The sequence below is a fragment of the Ovis aries genome, chromosome 22 (assembly GCF_016772045.2).
Source record: "Ovis aries strain OAR_USU_Benz2616 breed Rambouillet chromosome 22, ARS-UI_Ramb_v3.0, whole genome shotgun sequence".
Taxonomy (NCBI): domain Eukaryota; kingdom Metazoa; phylum Chordata; class Mammalia; order Artiodactyla; family Bovidae; genus Ovis; species Ovis aries.
This window is the reverse complement of record NC_056075.1, coordinates 45,372,114-45,392,644: the sequence shown is the minus strand read 5'-3', so window position 1 is coordinate 45,392,644 and position 20,531 is coordinate 45,372,114. Positions and strand designations below refer to the sequence as shown.

General features: G+C 46.5%; 1 protein-coding gene across 2 annotated transcripts in view; it reads left to right on the top strand.

Annotated features, from left to right (window-relative positions):
• The first annotated feature begins 1,663 nt into the window (after positions 1 to 1,663).
• The window catches only part of ADAM12 (ADAM metallopeptidase domain 12), a 391,246-nt gene continuing 372,378 nt past the window's right edge, over positions 1,664 to 20,531 (top strand). For both annotated transcript variants that reach the window (XM_027960492.2, XM_027960491.2), the window contains exon 1: positions 1,664 to 1,766. In XM_027960492.2, the coding sequence (XP_027816293.1) occupies positions 1,679 to 1,766 (88 nt within the window). In that variant the 5' untranslated portion in view covers positions 1,664 to 1,678. The remainder of the gene's footprint in view (positions 1,767 to 20,531) is intronic.

Genomic DNA, 20,531 nt, shown 5'->3' with positions numbered 1-20,531 from the left:
CTGCACAGTGGAATCACCTGGGGCTTCAGAAACTTCTCAGCCTCCATCCAGGCTTCCCTGGTGGCTCAGATGGTTAAAAAAAAAAAAATCTGCCCCAAACTGGGGAGACCTGGGTTCGATCCCTGATGAGGAAGATCCCCTGGAGAAGGGAATGGCTACCCACTCCAGTATGCATTTTGCCTGGGGAATTCCCTGGACAGAGGAGGCTGGCAGGCTACAGTCCATGGGGTTGCAAAGAGTTGGGCAAGCCTGTGCGACTAACACTTCAGGCTCCATCCATGGCTGGAGATGCTGAATAATCTGGGTGGGGGTGTTATTAACCCCTTAGTCCTTAGGGTTCTAATAGGTGGTCAAGATTAGGGATCTCGGTGGTTCCACAGGTGGTGGGCACCCATCTTGATGCCCCAGCTCCTTCAGTCTGCGTAGCCCTCTCCTTGCTGGTCCCATGGTCTAGGAGAAGGCAAGCCCTGCCTTAATAAACACTGATACTGTGCTCTTTGAGGTCATGGAGGCAGAAGAGAAGGAGACTGCCAAGAGCTCAGACTGGAAGCAAGTCTCCTTCATCTCACTGCTGTTTCCCAAACACCCGGTGCTCCCTGGCTGGATAGCGTCATTTCAAGGGCGTGGGAGGGCACCCAGGAATCAGTACTTTTGACAGACAAACCCAGTCGCTTCTTACATCAGGAAACTTTGGGAAACATTGCTGTGCACCTTTCCTTTGGCAGGAGGGGGCGGGGGAGGGGTGGTCCATGCCAATCTATGATGGTAAAACCTAAAGCAACGCCTCAAAAGCAGCATGCCCAGAAGTCGCGTGTCTTCAAGTCCAAATTCAGTCTCCGGCAGGAGATGTCCCCGTTTGGGAACTTACGGGACCGGCCCAGCTGGGGAGCGGCGGACAGCCTTTCAGACCGGCTACCCGCGTTCCGCTGGTTCCCGGCGGGCCTGGAGCGAGCAGCCGAGTCATCATTTCCAGCCTCAGACTGGAAAGCTGGACCGTGCCGCCGCGTGTGCTCTTGGCAGCCGGGCGCCCGGGGCCCCGCGGCCACATCACCCCGGGGCGGGGATGTGTGTGCGCTCCTGCGCCCGGCCGCCACCGAGCCACGTCTGTGCCGCCGCCGCCGCCGGGGCGCGCGGCCCGGGAGGCGCCCTGCCCCGAGCCGCCCCGGGGGTGGGCGAGCGCCGGCTCTGGGCGGGACCCTGGGCGGGGGTTGGGGGGGAACCCCGAGCGGTCTCTAGGACCCGCGGGACGCCGCCGGCGGGCGGGGGAGACGATAATTTGTTCCGTGGTCAGGAGAACGGTGACTGCGGGCCGTGGATCCATTTCACAGGCCTGCCTCCTTGCCCTAACGATCTTCCTCGTCCCGGGGCCAACTCGGACAGTTTGCTCATTTATTGCAACGGTCAAGGCTTGGCCCGTGCCAGCACAGCGCGCGCGCGCACACACACACACGCGCGCGCGCACACACACACGCCAAGGGAAAACTTTCTTTTAAAAAAATGAAAGCCTAGACGAGCTCTTCCGCGGCCCGGGCGCTGCGCGAGGGGGTTCGGAGCTGCCTCCCTGCGGCAGGAAGTCCCCGCGGGTCGCGACGCCCGGCCCCTGCCCGGCGCCCGCGGGGGATGGTGCAGCGCCCGCCGCCCAGCCCGAGAGCTGCCGCTGCACCGAAGGCCGGCGACGATGGCAGCGCGCCCGCCGCCCGCGCCCCCCGCCCGCGCCCTCCTGCTCGCCCTGGCCGGGGCTCTGCTGGCGCCGTGCGCGGCCCGAGGTAAGTGGCCAAGCCCAGGCGGCGGCTCGCCCGCCAGCCCGCTGGGGACCCGTCCTCCCAGGGCTCCGCGCGCCCTTCTGGGGCGGGGGGGACACTCAGGGGCGCATGGCGGCTCGCGGGGACTCGGCTGCGGAGCGCCAGGATTCGGGCACCCGGCTCGGAGGGGACCCCAGCCGCTCACCCCCAACCCACCGCCCAGGTGCCAGCTCCCAGGGGGAGGAGGGAACCCCTGGCTTGGGGCCCCGAAGCCGCCTGCGCGCGGAGCCTGGGGGCACAGCCTTGGGGCCGCTCGCGCGCCTTCCCCTCCCGGGGCTCATCTGCCAGGGTGTCTTTCCGCCTTGACAGTTACACGTGTCGCTCCGGAGGATGCGCGCGGGTCCTCTCACCCTGTCCCTGATGAATACCCCCCGACCCCCATCTCTGACTCCGGGTCACCTCTCCCTGAGGTTCCCTGTCCGCCCCTGCCTCCCCCTGGGATCCACTGCGCGGGGGACGCGCCGTCACCGCGCAGGTGAGCCACCTCGGTGCCTACAGGTGTGCCCGCCGCCTTCCACGGCACTCTCCACTTTTAAAAAATGGACTCTCGTGCTCACTTCTTTAATGTTCTTTCCCTCTTTTTTCGGACTCCGGATAGCTCCCCCGTGGTCCGCGGCGGCCAAACCTGAGCAGAATCTTTCTGTCTCCCGCCGCTCCCTCACGTTCTCTGCCAACTAGTCGGTTAAATCAACTTTGTGTAAAGCGACAGCTTAACTCCAAGCTAAGCTAAAGTGTGGCTGTTGTCGCCGTTTTATAAAGATCTAGGTTTCCCCCAGTTGTCTACCGTTAAAGTAGGGCACCTGTGGATCTTTTTGCACGATGAGAACTCAAACAGCAGGTGCCTTTTTAAAAATTCGCAAGTTTCTGCGGGTCCCCGTCCCCACCACCGCCGTCTTTCTGCCACTGGAGGCGCTGTCGGCCTAGCGATGAAAGGCTTGCCTCATCTCCAGCTCCAAATTTCTATGGTTCTGTATCGTAGGCATTTATTTTTTCAGCAACTGGCCTCAATCAAGAACCGTTAGCATCTTAGGGTACGTTTAGTTTTGCCATTGCCACGGATACCCTCTACCTTCCCCCTGCACCGCATCTACTGTAATGTGGCTAAAACCCAGCTCTCATTAAAACCCACATGCCAATGAAGACCAATTTGGAATTAATGATTAAATAAAAGGATTGCTCTAAGCAAGGAAGAAGCAATGAGATAGCCAAGAAAAAATACTGCTGACTGTTTAGTTGAATAACTCTCTGACCTGCAAGTGAAAATAATAGTCATCAAAAATGTTTTGAAAGACTTTTGTACAAATTGGTCCTTTTGAATATTTATTGAGAAAGAACTTTTGAAAAAACTGAAACAAAATCTGAGAGTGTGCCTGAGGTGGTCTTTGCCTTGGCACACACTCTGTACACATAAACAGAAGTCCACTGAACGTGTACAATAAATGCTTTTTTTTTTTTAAGAGGAAAATGTTTACTAAGTGAAGCTAATAATGGGAAATTATTTCATGGAGGAAGGACTTTTATTATTTTATGGCTGCAGCTTTGGTTGAGAGAGTTTTTCCCTAGGATAGCTATGGCTCAGAATAGAAAACCAATTAAACCAAAACCTTTAGAATGGTCCCGGGGCTCCCCAGATGGCACTAGTGGTAAAGAACTCGCCTGCCAATGCAGGAGGCATAAGAGACACAGGTTCGATCCCTGGGTCGGGAAGATCCTCTGGAGAAGGGAATAGCAACCAACTCCAGTATTCTTGTCTCGAGAATTCCATGGACAAAGGAGCCTGGTGCGCTATAGTACATGGGGTTGCAAAGAGTGGAACATGACTGAGCGAGTAACACTATCACTAGAAAACCAGTTAAGCTGAAACATTTAGAATGATTACATGCTGAGATATCTCCAGATTCACTGCTTGTTTATCCTTGGGTTCTCAGTATCAAGTCTTAAATTAGTTGGTGCACCAAATCAGAGCATGGAGGTTGTTTAAAAACCCAAATGTGTAATGAGACGTCTCTTTGTGTTGGCAAGAGTGAGGGATGAGTTACCACTTGTTGAAGATGGGGCATATTTTGGGTTTCTCTCTGTGTGTCTCCCAGAACAGTCTCCTGTGTGGTGCCCTTCGGGGTCATCTCAGCCCTTATTGTTGCTGTTGTTAAGTTGCTGTCATGTCCGACTCCTTCGAGATCCCATGGACTGCAGCCCACCAGGCTCCTCTGTCCATGGGATTCTCTAGGCAAGTATACTGGAGTGGGTTGCTATCTACTCCCCCAGGGAATCTTCCTGACCCAGGGATGGACCCCGAATCTCCTTCAAGTCTCCTGCATTGAAGGTGGATTCTTTACAGCTGAGCCACCGGGCAAGCCTTAACAGGTCCAAAACAGAACCCTAGACACTCTCCACCGCCTGCCCCTATCTTCCCAACTCAGTAATAATGCCCCTTGCCTTTTCCAGATGCCATGCAAACACGTAGGTCATCCTGAGTCTGTGCCTGTTCCTCCATAAGCCACCAACCTACAAGGTGTGTTTCCATCTACCCATGTCCACCCGCACCGCCCCCCCCCCATTTCAAGAGGCCCTCCCCAGCTTTGGGTGCCATTTCTCCCTTCTTTTGACGTCTTCTGTGGAGGCTCACATCCCGAGCGTCGTCACCTCCTAACCCGTCTGCTGGCTTCTCCTTCTGTCCCTGCTCAAAGCTCTCTTCCCAGCGCCACGGCCAAAGTCATCTATTTCAATCATGAGTTGGATTGTGCTGGTTTCCTGTTTAAAACTCTCCAGTGGCTTTCTATGGTTCTTAAGAAAATCCAAACCTCTGGATAACCTATCGCCTGTTTTCCTGTTATCTGCTTTCTTACCTTCCCCCACCCCCACCCTCTGCTATCTCTACTCCAGCCTCACGGGCTTCTCTTCTTTCCAACTTCCCAATCTAATATTGCCACCATTTGAACAAACACCGTTCATGTTTGCACCGCTAAGCAAATATTGCTTCTGATCATGCCACACCATGTTCTGTGATTTCCCTTCATCTCTGTCTCATCAGGGACCTGAGCCGTTGCTCTTGCTTGGCCTGCCGCACTTACATGTTGGCCTTTGCTTTTTTGGCTAGTACCTCATGCTCCCATGATGGCTGCTGTACATTTTGGCATTATATCTGCATTCTAGGCAGCAATAAGGCAGAAGAGGCAAAAAACAGAGTCGCTAAATCTATTTTATTGGGAAGATAAGACTATTTCCAGAAACCTTTGTAGCAGATTTTTTTCTTGGCTAGACTGTGACACATGCTGGCCGCATGGAAGATAGAAAAAAATATTATCTTTAGTTGTACACATTGGTGTTACTAAAATATATATATATTTAGTCTGGGGAATCCCATGGACAGAGAAGCCTGGCAGGCTACTGTCCACGGGGTCCCAAAAGAGTTGGACACAACTTAGCAACTAAACAACAACAATACACACACACACACACACGCTTGCACACGTGTGTGCGTGTGTGTCTTCCCAGGTGGCACAGTGATAAAGAATCCGCCTGCCGAGGCAAGAGCCACTGGAGCCTGGTTTGATCCCTGCATCAGGAAGATCCCTTGGAGGAGGAAATGGCAGCCCACTCCAGTGTTCTTGCCTGGGAAATCCTATGGACAGAGGAGCCTGGAGGGCTGCAGTCCATGGGGTCGCAAAGAGTCAGACCAACTGCACAGCTGAGCAGAGGCGCATATATATATATATATATATTAAAAGTGGTAATATATATATCACCTTTGATTGTTAGCTTAGGAATAAAATTTCAAGATGAAATCATATTACCTCGATATTTTATAAGACATTTCTTCATTGTCACTGTGCCCATTGGGAAGTTGAGAGCTTGGTGATTGTTAATCGTTTATATGTAGCCTATTTTCTTTCTCAAAGCTTTTGTCATCTTAGTCCCCAGTATTTTTACATTTCATGATAATGTGCTTTAGCTAAATTCTTATCAGTAGTTATGCTGATACTTTCTGCTTGAGAATTCATGCTGTAAAGTTCCAATATATTTCCTTTTATTATTTCGTCCTCACTGTTCTTATCATGCTTTTTTCTTAAACTGCTATTAGCTATATGTCCCGACTTCCTGAAAACATCCTCTAATTGTCTCCTCTATTTTTCATCTCTTTTGCTTTGTTCAACTTTCTGGGAGAGTTTGTTTAATTTCACTTTCCAACCCCACTACTCAAGTTATTTATTTCTGCTACTATATATTTAATTTCTATGGAATGTTTCTTGTTCTATCAATGTTCTATTTTTTAAAAAATAAGATTCTATTCTTTTTTTCTTTCATAATGGATGCAAGATTTCTATGAATTTATATTAATTTTTACTTTCTAAACATTGTGTCACTGACTTTATTCTCATTGTTAGCTCTCAGCTCTCACCCTCCTATTTGGTATAGTCTTTGAGTTGCTTCAAATGTCTATATTTTGGCGGTCTGTTTATATTTAACAATGAGACACTAAGAAGTTGATTGAGACTTCTGTATGCTTCAAAGAAGAGCTTAGTAAATGCTGGGCCTACATTTTGTTGGGGGCCTCCATACATCACTGACTATGTCTGTTTTCTTAGGTTGGTCCAGAAAGGAATTTTGCTACCACTCTTAGGTGGCTCAGCGGTAAACAGCCTGCCAAGCAGGAGACCTCACTCTTAGCGATACCTGGGTCCTAGCATACGGAACTGCTCCACTTCAGAACCTCCAGAAAAAACATCTGTCTGATGAAATGGGAGGGGCAGTCATCTACATGGTGCCTTTGCAAGGGACCTGCAGCTCTAACTTTGCCTTGGACTGTCTTTGAGCCTAGACGGTATTGCCCATCAGGGTGTCTAAGTGCCTCCCATGCCCAAGTCTCTCCAAGATTCTTGGCACTCATCTCACCTGCTAGACGGCTTCCCTCTTCTCCAAGCAGGACTCCCACCTGTCTGTCCTCTGTTGAGGACGTAATCACTTGTCTCCCCTCTTCTAAAGCCCTGTTGCTTTCTCTTATGTGTTGCTATTTTCTCTCCAACTCTGTTTTTTATTAAATTATTTTTATGATTATTATTTGTTTTATAGGGTTTCAGGAGGGAGTGCAGATAAACACCTCTGAGTCCGCCCTGGACATTTAAAAGTCAGCCCAGGCTTGTATTACCGCACTCTGTGTACAGACGTGCTTTCTTTTCCCCCTCAACTCACTTGTCATTTGGCGCTTTCTAGGCCTTCCTTGTGGAAGCAAAAATTACATTCATTTTTAAATGTTTCAAAACTTTCCTTTAAAAATCTATAAATACTCAAAGTCAACATGCACCTAATTAGATAGATGTTGCAGCTGTGGAAACTGTAAGGACGTTTTTTCAGGAATGCAGCTACATCATCTAAAGAAGCTAAGCACATTTCTTCCTGGTGTAGATGACGCAGTAATGAACTCGTTACAGTTGCAAAAAAAATTTTGTTGTTGTTTTTGTATCGTAGTGCGTTCCAGAGGCCTCTTTAAGTGGAATTGTTCCTGCAGTATCTGATTTATAAAGACAGGTGTGAGGAGCGCTTTCACGTGTTCCTTCTGTACCAAATGGCTAGCCCCTTGGCTGCGTGCCTACAGAAAGCTGTGTGAAACGGCTCTGTAGGATACACAGTCCTCTAATGATTAGCTCTCTGAGTCTGAGAAAGTGGAGTTGGTATAATCTATACAGGACATTCAGGGAGTAGTTTCTGTGCATTTGTAGTAGCCGTTCCTTTATGTCTGTTTGTTTAGTGTGTTGTGAACCCTGAGGAGGCAATGGCACTCCACTCCAGTACTCTTGCCTGGAAAACCCCATGGACAGTGGAGCCCAGTGGGCTGCAGTCTATGGGGTCGCACAGAGTTGGACACGACTGAAGCGACTTAGCAGTGAACCCTGAGGTTTTAACCCGTCTGCCAGTGCAGTATCTGCCGGAGACACAGGTTTGATCCCTGGATCAGGAAGATCCCCTGGAGGAGGAAATGGGAACCCATTCCAGGATTCTTGCCAGGATAATCGCATGCACAGAGAAGCCTGGCAGGCTACAGTCCGTGGGGTCACAAAGAGTTGGACCCGACTGAGCATGCAGGCCAAGATGCCAGAGTGTTAATACCAGCCCGCAGCTGTTATTGAGTGCTCTGGTGCCGGGAGCTCTTGCAAGGTTTTTGTCTACACTATCTCGTTCAGTCCCTGGGGAAGCATCTTGCCATTGGTGCTATTACTTCCCTCACCGTACAGAGGAGGAAACCACAGCTTTGATGGCTGAGTGTCTGCTAAGGGCCATCCCCAGGCTGTCTCATGATGGGGACCAGGTCTTAGCCTCGGCGTTGTTCAGGTTCTGTCATCTTTATACTCTATCTTGAAAATAATTAAATGTCTCTAGCACTGAGATCGGAGAAGGCAATGGCACCCCACTCCAGTGTTCTTGCCTGGAGAATCCCAGGGATGGCAGAGCCTGGTGGGCTGCAGTCCATGGGGTTGCACAGAGTCAGACACAACTGAAGCGACTTAGCAGCAGCAGCAGCAGCGGCCCTGAGACTGTACGGTAGTTTGCTTTGAAACAGAATGACAGTGTACTTCATAAACTGTCAGGTGGAATGTGCACCGTGAAGATCATGCTTTTTGACAGGCTGCCGCTTCAATCCTTATACTCACCCCAGCGCATTCTTCATCCTGCTTCCTTGGGCTGTATTTAACGTCCAGTAAACTTTGCCTCCAACTGATTGTGGAGACGGAGAAGCCGAATAATTCAGCATCATATTGACTTTTTTTTTTTTTTTTGTCCTTTAAGCTTTTATGCCCTCCCAGGGTGACATTGGGCTGGGTGAGTTACAAGCTGGAATCAAGATTGCCAGGAGAAATTATCAGCAACCTCAGATGTGCAGATGATACCAGTCTAATGGCAGAAAGTGAAGATGCACTAAAGAACCTCTTGATGAGGGTGAAAGGGGAGAGTAAAAAGCTGACTTAAAACTCAACATTAAAAAAAGAAGAAAAAAAAAAAACTAAGATCATGGCATCTGGTCCCACCACTTCATGGCAAATAGAAGGGGAAAATATGGAAGCAGTGACAAATTTCCTCTTCCTGGGCTCTAAAATTACTGCATATGGTGACTGCAGCCATGAAATTAGGAGACGCTTGCTTCTTGGAAAGAAAGCTATGGCAAACCTAGACAGTGTATTGAAAAGCAGAGAGAGACATCACTTTGCTGACAAATGTCCGTATAGTCAAAGCGATGGTCTTTCCAGTAGTCATGTGTGGATGTGAGAGCTGGGCCATTAAGAAGGCATAGTGTCAAAGAGCTGATGCTTTCGAGCTGTGATGCTGGAGAAGACTCTTGAGAGTTCCTTGGACAGCAAGGAGATCAAACCAGTCAATCCTAAAGGAAATCAACCTTAAATACTCATTGGAAGGACTAATGCTGAAACTGACTCTCCAGTACTTTGGCCACCTGAGGCAAAGAGCCGACTCATTGGAAAAGACCTTGATGCTGGGAAAGACTGAGGGCAGAAGGAGAAGAGGGCGACAGAGAATGAGATGGTTAGATGACATCACCGATTCAATGGACATGGACTTGGGCAAACTTCAGGAGATGGTGAGAGACGGAAGCCTGGTGTGCTGCAGTCCCTGGGGTCACCCAGTCCATGTAACCTGGCAAGTGAACAACAGCAAAGTTGACACTAAGTACTTAGTTTCTAGGCAGCTGCTTAAAAATTGGGCAACCTCATGGGACCAACTCTGGACCTTCCGTCTGTCCTGGAAGCATTGATCTCTCCAATCCCTTTAGATGAATTGTTCTTAGGACTGTTTGTGATACACCCAGACATCCTGTCTTGGCAGGGCGTGGTAAATAACAGCCTGCCATTTTACCAAAAGATTCCTTGTTTTGTGTTTTGCTGTATTTGTGATTAAAAGCAGGATCGGAGGAAGCATTTCTCGTGAGGTCTCTGTTCACAAGAACCTGAATGTCATCAGAGAACCTGGGTTTGCTTTCTGAAATCCTGGGGGTTTTGGTGGCGCTCTTGAGAGGCTGCATCAGAACTTAGTCTGTGTTACATCTTAAAATGCAGCTACACTCTGGTTGATGGACCACACATATTCCTGAAATAAGGCGAGCTGACCAGAATGTCTAAACTAAAATCATTTATTCAACCAGTTTCAGTAAAACTTGAGATATGGTCATGAAAAAAGAATTTGGGCCCCAATATCCATTCTTTCATAAAATGTGAAATATTGTAAGAGCTGAGAAAAGGATGTAGAATAAGTTACACACCCATGTTCTTCCTGTCCAGCAGATTTTATTATGCTTCAGAATTTTTCAGATTTAAAGATGTAAAATGTTAAAGATTATTTGTAACCATCCCCCATTCTCTTCAGCCATCCAGTTCTTCATTCTCTTTCTGAAGAGACAACCACTATTCTGAAATTGATATAGATATATAAATATTATATATATATATATATGTGTGTGTGTGTGTGTGTGTGTGTGTGTGTGTGTGTGTGTGTGTATGTTTACATCAGGTGGTTCAGTGGTAAAGAATCTGCCTGCCAAGCAGGAGATGCAGGTTGGATCCCTGGGCTGGAAAGATCCCCTGGAGGAGGAAATAGCAGTCCACTCTAGTATTCTTTCCTGGAGAATCACATGGATAGAGGAGCCTGGCAGGCTGTAGTCCATGGGGTAGAAAAGGGTTGGACACGACTGAGCTACTAAGTAGCAGCATCAGCAGATCGTTAATAAATATTTGATATTATTTCTATATTAAATATTATATAAGTGCTACCCTACTGTATACAACAGCCTTCGGCAACTTGCTTAAAAAAAAATCACTGAACTATTGAAGACTTACTGAGACATGTGCTTGCTTGATTCCTTTTAATTGAATGGTTAAACCATGAACTGTACACCCCTGTATGGATAAATATGTTTACCCTGTTTTTTGATATTGCACTGGTCCAAGGATGCATGCGTGCTAAGTCGCTTCAGTCATGTCCAAGTCTTTGTGACTCTGTGGATCGTAGCCCGCCAGGTTTCTCTGTCCATGGGATTCTCCAGGCAAGAGTACTGGAGTGGGTTGCCATTTTCCTCCTCCAGAGCTTTTTCCCAACCCAGTAACTGAACCCCTGCCTCTTAGGTCTCTTGAATTTGCAGGCACGTTGTTTACTGCTAAGCCACTGGGAAGCCTGGTCCAAGGATATTTATGCTTATCTCTTCACATGTAGGTGAATTCTAGAAAATCAACAGCAGATGTATGGTTGAGCTGTAGAGTAAGCCACTTTTCTACTTTGATCTTTATTTCTACATTGCTCTCTAAACTTGTTGTACCAATTTATAGGTATTACCACATCAGTTCTCTTTGGGTTTATACGTTCCTGGTATGTCTTTTCCTATCTCTTTGGTTGCAAATTTTCCATATCAGTATATTTAACATCTGTCTTTTTTATACAAAATATGCCTGGATTTTAAAACTTTATGATTGCTGCCTCTTAGCTCACGAGGTCCATTCCTTCGTGTGTATTTTGACCTTTGATGTTTTTAAACTCTTCTTCCACTTTGTTCTCTGTTTACTGAAAGTTTACTGAATTTTGATATTTTTTCCACACCTTTTTTTCCTGTGTCCTGTTATATTGCTGAGAGCTTCCCAAGTGGCCCTAGATGTAAAGAACCTACTTGCCAATGGAGGAGACATGAGATGCGGGTTTGATCCCAGGGCTGGGAAGAGCCTCTGGAGGAGGGCATGGCAACCTGCTTCAGTATTCTTGTCTGGAGAATCCCATGGACAGAGAATCCTGGTGGACTGTGGTCCATAGGCTTGCAGAGTCAGACAACTGAAGTGACTTAGCATGCCCGCATGCATGATATTGCTGAAGGATTATTTACACCTACTTCTTTCCAGCTCTAGTAATTGAGAGATTGCATATGTTTTCCACAATTTAGTAATAGTGTTAAACCTTTAATGTTGCACTTCGGGTAACAAAGTATAAAGGTAGCTGGGGACTCTAGCTGCCTCCCAAACACCTCCACGAACTGAGAATGCTTCCATGTCCTTCAGTGTCTCTCCTATTTATTCTTATTGTTGTCTAGTATTTTAGCCTACTATTTAAAAATATTTGTTTATTTATTTGGCTCTGCTGGATCTTAGTTGCAGGATGTGTGAACTCCTTAGTTCACGTATGTATTTGCATTGAGTCTCATGTGGAATCTTAAACTGTGTCACGCGAGCTCTCAGCTGAAGCATGCAATCTCTTAGTTGTGGCACTTGCGATTTAGTTCCCTGACCGGGGATGGAACCTGAGCTCCTTATATTGGTAGCATGGAGTCTTAGCCACTGGACCACCAGGGAAGTCCCTAGTCTACCATTTCAAAGCACATCTCTCATCAGACAAATATGGTGGGGTGGTGGTAGGTAGACTTCGCTTTTGTTTTCAGTAGTGCATAGTGCAGGCTTATTTTGATTTATCCAGTGTTCATTTCAGTTGTTCAATCATGCTCAACTCTTTGTGACCCCATGGACTGCAGCATGCCAGCCTTCTCTGTCCATCACCAACTCCTGGAGCTTGCTCAAACACGTGTCCATTGAGTCAGTGATGCCATCCAACCATCTCATTCCCTTCTCCTCCTGCCTTCTATCTTTCCCAGTATCAGGATTTTTTCAGTGAGTAAGTTCTTCACATCAGGTGGCCAAAGTATTGGAGTTTCAGCTTCAGCATCAATCCTTCCAATGAATATTCAGGACTGATTTCCTTTAGGATGGACTGGTTTGATCTCCTTGCAGTCCAAGGGACTCTCAAGAGTCTTCTCCAACACCACAGTTCAAAAGCATCAATTCTTCGGCGCTCAGCTTTCTTCACAGTCCAACTCTCACATCCATACATGACTATTGGAAAAACCATAGCTTTGACTAGACAGACCTTTGTTGGCAAAGTAATGTCTCTGCTTTTTAATATGCTGTCTAGGTTGGTCATGGCTTTTCTTCCAAGGGGCAAGCGTCTGTTAATTCCATGGCTGCAATCACCGTCTGCAGTGATTTTGGAGCCCCCCCCACCCCAAAAGTCTCTCACTGTTTCCATTATTTCCTCATTTATTTGCCATGAAGTGATGGGACCAGATGCCATGATCTTTGCTTTTTCAATGTTGAGTTTTAAGCCTACTTTTTCACTCTCTTCTTTCAGTTTCATCAAGAGGCTCTTTAATTCTTCTTCACTTTCTACCATAAGGGTGGTATCATCTGCATATCTGAGGTTATTGATATTTCTCCTGGCAATCTTGATTCCAGCTTGTGCTTCATCCAGCCTGGCATTTTGCATGATGTACTTTGCATAGAAGTTAAATAAACAAGGTGACAGTATACAGCTTTGACCTACTCATTTCCCAATTTGGAGCCAGTCTGTTGTTCCATGTCCAGTTCTAACTATTGCTTCTTGACCTGCATTCAGATTTCTCAGGAGGCAGGTAAGGTGGCCTGGTATTCCCATCTCTTGAAGAATTTTCCATAGTTTGTTGTGATCCACACAGTGAAAGGCTTTGGCATAGTCAATAAAGCAGAAATAGATGTTTTTCTGAAACTGTCTTGTGTTTTGATGATTCAGCAGATGTTGGCAATTTGATCTCTGGTTCCTCCGCCTTTTCTAAATACAGTTTGAACATCTGGAAGTTCATGGTTCACTTACTGTTGAAGCCTGGCTTGGAGAATTTTGAGCATTATTTTGCTAGCATGTGAGATGAGTGTAATTGTGCAGTAGTTTGAACATTTTTTGGCATTGCCTTTCTTTGGGATTGGATTGAAAACTGACATTTTCCAGTCCTGTGGCCACTGCTGAGTTTTCCAAATTTGCTGGCATATTGAGTGCAGCACTTTCACAGCATCACCTTTTAGGATTTGAAATAGCTCAACTGGAATTCCATCACCTCCACTAGATTTGTTCACAGTGATGCTTCATAAGCCCCACTTGACTTCGCATTCCAGGATGTCTGGCTCTAGGTGAGTGATCACACCATTGTGGTTATTTGGGTCATGAAGACCTTTTTGTATAGTTCTTCTGTATATTCTTGCTACCTCTTCTTACTATCTTCTGCTTCTGTTAGGTCCATACCATTTCTGTCCTTTATTGTGCTCATCTTTGCAAGAAATGTTCCCTTGGTATCTCTAATTTTCTTGAAGAGATCTCTAGTCTTTCCCATTCTGTTGTTTTCCTCTATTTCTTTGCACTGATCACTGAGGAAGGCTTTCTTATCTCTCCTTGCTATTCTTTGGAACTCTCCATTCAGATGGGTATACCTTTTATTTTTTCTTTTGCTTTTAGCTTCTTGTCTTTTCTCAGCTGTTTTTAAGGCCTTGTCAGTCAACCATTTTGCCTTTTTGCATTTCTTTTTCTTGGGAATGATCTTGATTCCTGCCTCCTATACAATGTCACAAACCTCCATCCATAGTTCATCAGGCACTCTGTCTATCAGATCTAGTCCCTTAAATCTATTTGTCACTCCCACTGTATGATTGTAATGGATTTGATTTAGGTCATACCTGAATTGCCTAGTGGTTTTCCCTACTTTCTTCAGTTTAAGTCTGAATTTGGCAATAAGGAGTTCATGATCTGAGCCACAGTCAGCTCCTGGCCTTGTTTTTGTTGACTATATAGAGCTTCTCCATCTTTGGCTGCAAAGAATATAATCAATCTGATGATGTCCATGTGTAGAGTCTTCTCTTGTGTTGTTGGAAGAGGGTTTTTGCTATGACCAGCGCATTCTTTTGGCAAAACTCTATTAGCCTTTGCCCTGCTTCATTCTGTACTCCAAGGCCAAATTTGCCTGTTACTCTTGACTTCCTACTTTTACATTCCCATCCCCTGTGATGAAAAGGACATCTTTTTTGTGTGTTAGTTCTAGAAAATCTTGTAGGTCTTCGTAAAACCATTCAACTTCAGTTTCTTCAGCATGACTGGTTGGGGTATAGTTTCGGATTACTGTGATATTGAATGGTTTGCCTTGGAAACGAACAGAGATCATTCTGTCCTTTTTGAGATTGCATCCAAGTACTGCATTTTGGACTCTTTTGTTGACCATGATGGCTACTCCATTTCTTCTAAGGGATTCTTGCCCACAGTAGTAGATATAATGGTCATCTGAGTTAAATTCACCCATTCCAATCCATTTTAGTTCACTGATTCCTAAAATGCCAGTGTTCACTCTTGCCATCTCCTGTTTGACCACTTCCAATTTGCCTTGATTCATGGACCTAACATTCCAGGTTCCTATGCTGTATTGCTCTTTACAGCATCGGACTTTACTTCCATCATCAGTCACATCCACAACTGGCCGTTGCTTTTGCTTTGGCTCTGTCCCTTCTTTCTTTCTGGAGTTATTTCTCCACCCTTCTTCGTTCAAACCTCTTCTGCCTCCTGGATTCAGTTTGCCTCTTATCAGAGTCGTATTGCATTGAAGGTCTATGAATAGCAAATTCCCTGTGTTTGTTTGCTGGAAAGTGCTTGTTTTCTCTCCTTAAATGTTAGCTTATCTGTATATAGAATCCTAGGTTGACAGTTACTGTCCTTTGGCAGGTCTTACCTGGGGTGTGCTGGCCTCTGCTGTCACTGTTGACAAGTCTTTAGTTTCAAGATTGTTCTTTTGCACTAAACTTGCCTTTTTCTCTGGTTGCTCTTCAGGGTGTCCTTTGTTTGTTTGTGGTTTCGTGGCTTTATTATCATATTTTAATAAATAGACTTACCTTATGTCTCTCCAGCCTTGCTGTGCTTCTTGAATCTTTTTTACTTTTGAACATTTTAGTTTGGAGTAGAGTTGATTAACAATGTTGTGATAGTCTCAGGTGGACAGCAAAGAGACTCAGGCACGCATATACATGTATCTATTCTCCCCCAAACTCCCCTCCCGTCTAGGCTGCCACATAACATAGCGCAGAGTTCCCTGTGCCCTACATCAGGAACTTGTTGGTTATCCATTTCAAATACAGCAGTGTATACATGTCAATCCCAAACTCCCTAACTATCCCTTCCACTTATCCTTCCCCCATGGTGACCGTGAGTTCATTCTCTAAGTCTGTGAGTCTGTTTCCAATTTGTAGATAAATTCATTTCTATCATTTCTGTTTAGATTCCACATGTAAGGTATCTTATATGATGTGTTATTCTCTGTCTGACTTACCTCACTCAGTATGACAATCTCTAGGTCCAACCATATTGCTGCAAATGGCTTTATTTCATTCTTTTTAATGGTTGAACAGTATCCCGTTGTAGTATTTCTTGAATCTAATCAATTATAGAAAGTTATCTTTTCAACTACTCTCTTGCCTTTATTTTCTCTTTTATCTCCTTTGGAACTTTTTCATATGTGATTGGATCTTGTCATTCACTCATGCTGTTTTTAACGTCTCTTTCTCTTCATCACTCTGCTTTACATGCTGGGTGATGTCACCAAATCTAAATTCCACTTCATAATTCTCTGAAGCTGCGTGTAGAGTGCGGTATAAACCACCTATGGACTTACGAGTTCCAGTGCCTTTGAGTTTTCATTGATAGAGGCTCGATTTTGTTCTTTTAAAAACCTGATCTTTAAAAATCATGTCTGTTTACTGTCTCCCATTATGGTGTCTTTGTTTTCTTCTGTATCTTTGCAACTTTGGGATGCGTATTTTATTATCCCTTTTGGATTATTCTATTTTCTCTAGTTCTTAGAGTGCCGAACCTGTATTATCATAAATTATCTCTTCCAATGCCTTGCTGTTTTGAACTGTGAACTCATTTTCAGTGTTTTTCCCTTCCACCACTATGCCCTCCACAAGAGTCTGTGCACCTCAGATTGTAAGAGGTCCAGTCGAGCAGAGTCTTACTTGTGATAGGTGTTTCAGGGGGTTTTCTCATCAGAGCCCAGTTTTTATGTTCATTTCTCATCTTGGGAATCTTCCACTCCTTGCTTATTGTAATTTTGGTTTCCACACCCAATGTGGTGAAGGCTCAGAGTTTTGATTTCTCTCAGAACACCACCCAACTCTCACCAGCAGTTTGGGTAAACATAGCCACTTTGCAGTTTCCCTGGGGCATTTGGTGGAGTTTTTCTAGCCCCTTGAACTTGGAAAGGGCAGTCTTGCGGAATCCTGGCTTTCTGCAAGCCTCTCAGCTCCAGTTTCCCATCTCATATGTTCCAGATCATACCTCCTGTCATTAAAATTACAGCTCCTAGACTGAAGGCCTGTATCTGCTGGGCCTCCTCCATTTCCATGGCACTGGCAGTGTCTGAATGCTCTGGCTATGAATTCCTTCTTTATTTATGAATCTTGGTAATTTCCTTTCCTTTCTTTCTCGTTTAGTTATGTATGTGCTATAAAAATGTCACATTTTATTTAGCATTTTTATGTGTTTGCAGTGGGATGGTTTTCTATCTGCTTCAGCTCAGTTCACCACCGCGCCTTCAGAACTGGACGTCCCCAAAACACCGATCCCGTGAGTCTCCGAGTCGGTCTCTTGGCCTTGCCCTCCTCCTGGATACGTGCCAGGGGCTAAGGATGTGATGGTGAGGAAAGCGGACACGGACCCTCACCACTTGGCACGCGGAGTGAGTGGGTCCCACGGGGGTACAGGAGATGAATCGAACCCGCCTGGTTTTCCTGCTCCCCTTCCTCCAAGAACTCGGGCAGAGAGGAGAGTCAGCTGCTTTCCCCGCTGGTATGTTAGTCTTTGCCTTGGCAGCTGCCGGGGCGAGATGTGCTGATGAGGGGGCCAAGCCAGGCTCTGGGGGTGAAGCCATCAGCTGTTCCCATCGCCCCCCGGCTATGGCAAAGTGAGAGCAGCTGGGAAGTGAGGCCAGCGCACAATCCCAGAAGCCGCTCCTCTGCCAGCGGAGGTGTCAACAGAATTCCATTCATCTGAGCCTTCCAGGAGCGTGTGCTGAACTTGTTCCATGCTTTCAAACTTGAACACAGAGAGTGAGTTGGATGGTGGGCTGAGCTGATGATTGAACCCTCCTCTCTCTACCTCTGTACCTTTTGGAATGAACATGCTCCCTGGAGATGGGTGACTCCGCTGATTTATCTAGAAAACTCAGATGCCTGATTTGTCGCAGAAATCTGGCTGTGTCCGATTCTGTCTACTCCGTGAAGTTCGGCTTCCAGCTTCTTAGGAGGGAAAGTCTTCCTCAGCTGTAACGGATGGTCCTCCTGAAATTTCCTGCTAAAGCAGACACATGTTTCAGCCGCTCTTTTTCTTGTCTCATCTCACGCTTGAAGTGCTTTTTCAACCTTTATTTGTCACTCAACACAGCTGAGGGCCAAGCTCTTGGTTACAGAGGCCAGTGAGAGAGTGACTCCAAAGGGTGGCCCAAGGGACTGGCTGGGATGTAGTTTGAAAAGCCAGGTCACGGGAGTTCCCTGGTGGTCCAGTGGTTAAGATGCCATGCTGCCACTGCAGGGGTCACAGGTTCGATCCCTGATGGGGAACAAAGATCCCACAAGCCACAAGTTGGGACCAAAAGACTAAAGAAAAAAAAAGCCAAGACAACTGTCTAAAGCATAAGGGATCCTAGAAGAAGCTTCTGCTTTTCTCATGGGCATAAATAACAGCAAATAATGACGTTCCTTTGACTTTCCTCCCCAGACGTCTCTCCCATGTGGATTAAGCATATTCTCGTGCTATAGTAATGACACTGAGAGCTGGCCAGAATTCTGGACTGAGGAGGCCTGGCTGAGTCCTGGCTTGGCCAGGTGATCACAAAGGGTCACTCGTGTAACCTTGAGGAACCTACTAAGTCTTTCTGAATCTCAGGTTCCTTATTTGTCAAAGAAGAATAGGGAGATAGTCCTACCTCTCTGGGTTGCAGAGACCATTGAATGAGGGGAATGTTGGGGGAAAGCAGTTTGTAATTTAGACTCTGCCCTTCGGATTGTGGGGCTTACGATCCCTCCATTCCTTCAGTGATGAGGGTTCGCCCTCCTGTCTTGGGAGGCACACATTTCCCAACATCCGTGAACCATCCTCCCTCCCTGCTTTTGGCAGATGGGTTTGCAAGTTAGTCCCAAAGGTCAAGAGAGGTTTGGCAGAGACAGACATTTCTGGACCTTTTTCTCCCACCTTAAATCGCGTGTGTCATTCTTTGCCTTTAATGCTCTTGGGTTAGGGCCTCTCTTTGTTAACAAGGAGCAGTTGAGATTGCCTTAATAATGTCAGCTCTTACAAATATCATTTAGTCATAGCAACCAGAGTGTGGGTTAGGTTCCTTCGTCTCCATTGTAAGGGGCATGTAGTGGGTAAAGTATCAGAACTGGAGAAGGGGAGCCAAGCCAGGGGCATCTTCCCGGCCCCCACCTTCTAGTGAAAGGGGTTTGGGAGGACAGCTATGAGCAGAATCGCGAGGAAGATAAAACTGAACATGCTCATCCCGGTGCTGGGTGGGTGTTAGTAAGAACTGCTAGAGGAACAGGAATGGGCCTTTCACATTTTACAGGGGAAGCATAGAGGTAAGCTCTTAACTTCTGCGTGAATTACCACTTAGAGTACGTGATTTCAGCAGTGCAGGCCATGAGAGGCTCCGCCTCCTTGTGGTTCCAATCAGGGCAAATGTAGAATATTCCAGAATCTGACAGAAATGTTCCATTGAGACTAAATGGTGTCATTTCCCCCAATTTATAGAAAAAGTACTGTCACTGGAAAGATATTTTCCCCCCACTGCCAAGACTGTTTATCTCCCGATTCTTTCTTAAATCTTGGTTCTGGCTATCATCTCCCCTGAGTTGTGGAGAAGCAAGTCAGTTTTCAAGAATACCCACTCAGTCTTAGCCCATCACGTTATCAGACGCTACCCATGGTTCCTGATTACAGTTTCACCTTTGTACCTGAATGACAGGTACCTACTTCCCGACGGTAACTGCTCATACTTTGAGGACAGGATCAAGGAATTCCACCAAGGCAGTTTTGCTTTTGTGGTTTCTGTATGCTGGCACTGTTCAAGAGCTTTCCCTGAATTCCCAATCCCTCCTACCCTTTCACCTGGGAGGTAGGTGTATAAACACTCTCTTTTCCAGAGAGGGAAGCTGAGCTCAGATGTTAACTTTGGGATTTCCCTGGTGATCTAGTGGTTAAGAATGTGCCTACCAATGTAGGGGACATAGGAATCTGGTCCAGGAAGATCCCACATGCGGCGGGGCAGCTAAGCCCATGAGCTGCAACTTCTGAAGCCCCATGCCTAGAGCCTGTCTGCTCCACGACAAGAGAAGCTACTGCGATGAGAAGCCGTGCATCACAGCTGGAGAGTAGCCCCTGCCTGCCACAGCTAGAGAATGCCTGCACAGAGCAAGGAAGACCCAGTGCAGCCGAAAGTAAAATAAAAAACAAATACTTGAAATTAAAAAAAAATAAACTTGCACGAAGACACACCATTAGCAAGTGGCACAGCTGGGGTTTCATACCTGAGCGACTGTAAAATAGGACGACAGAAACGCAACAGACGCCAGTAGCAGCCATCGTACTGACTCAGCAACTCACCTCCCTTCCGCAGGTGCTGGGCTAAGCCTTTTCCATCAATTCTCTCTTTAAAGACTCACTCCAGCCCTGGGAGGTGTGCACCATCTTTATGTCCATCTCACAGAAGTGGGGACAAGGCACGGAGAACTTGGGACTTGCTTTAGCCCTTACTTCTCATGAGAGGCTGAGTCAAGAGCAAGCTAGATGACCGGTTTTGGAGTCCACGTGATAAGCCCCTGGGCTACAACCAGAATTTCCAAGTGCCCTTCCAGATTC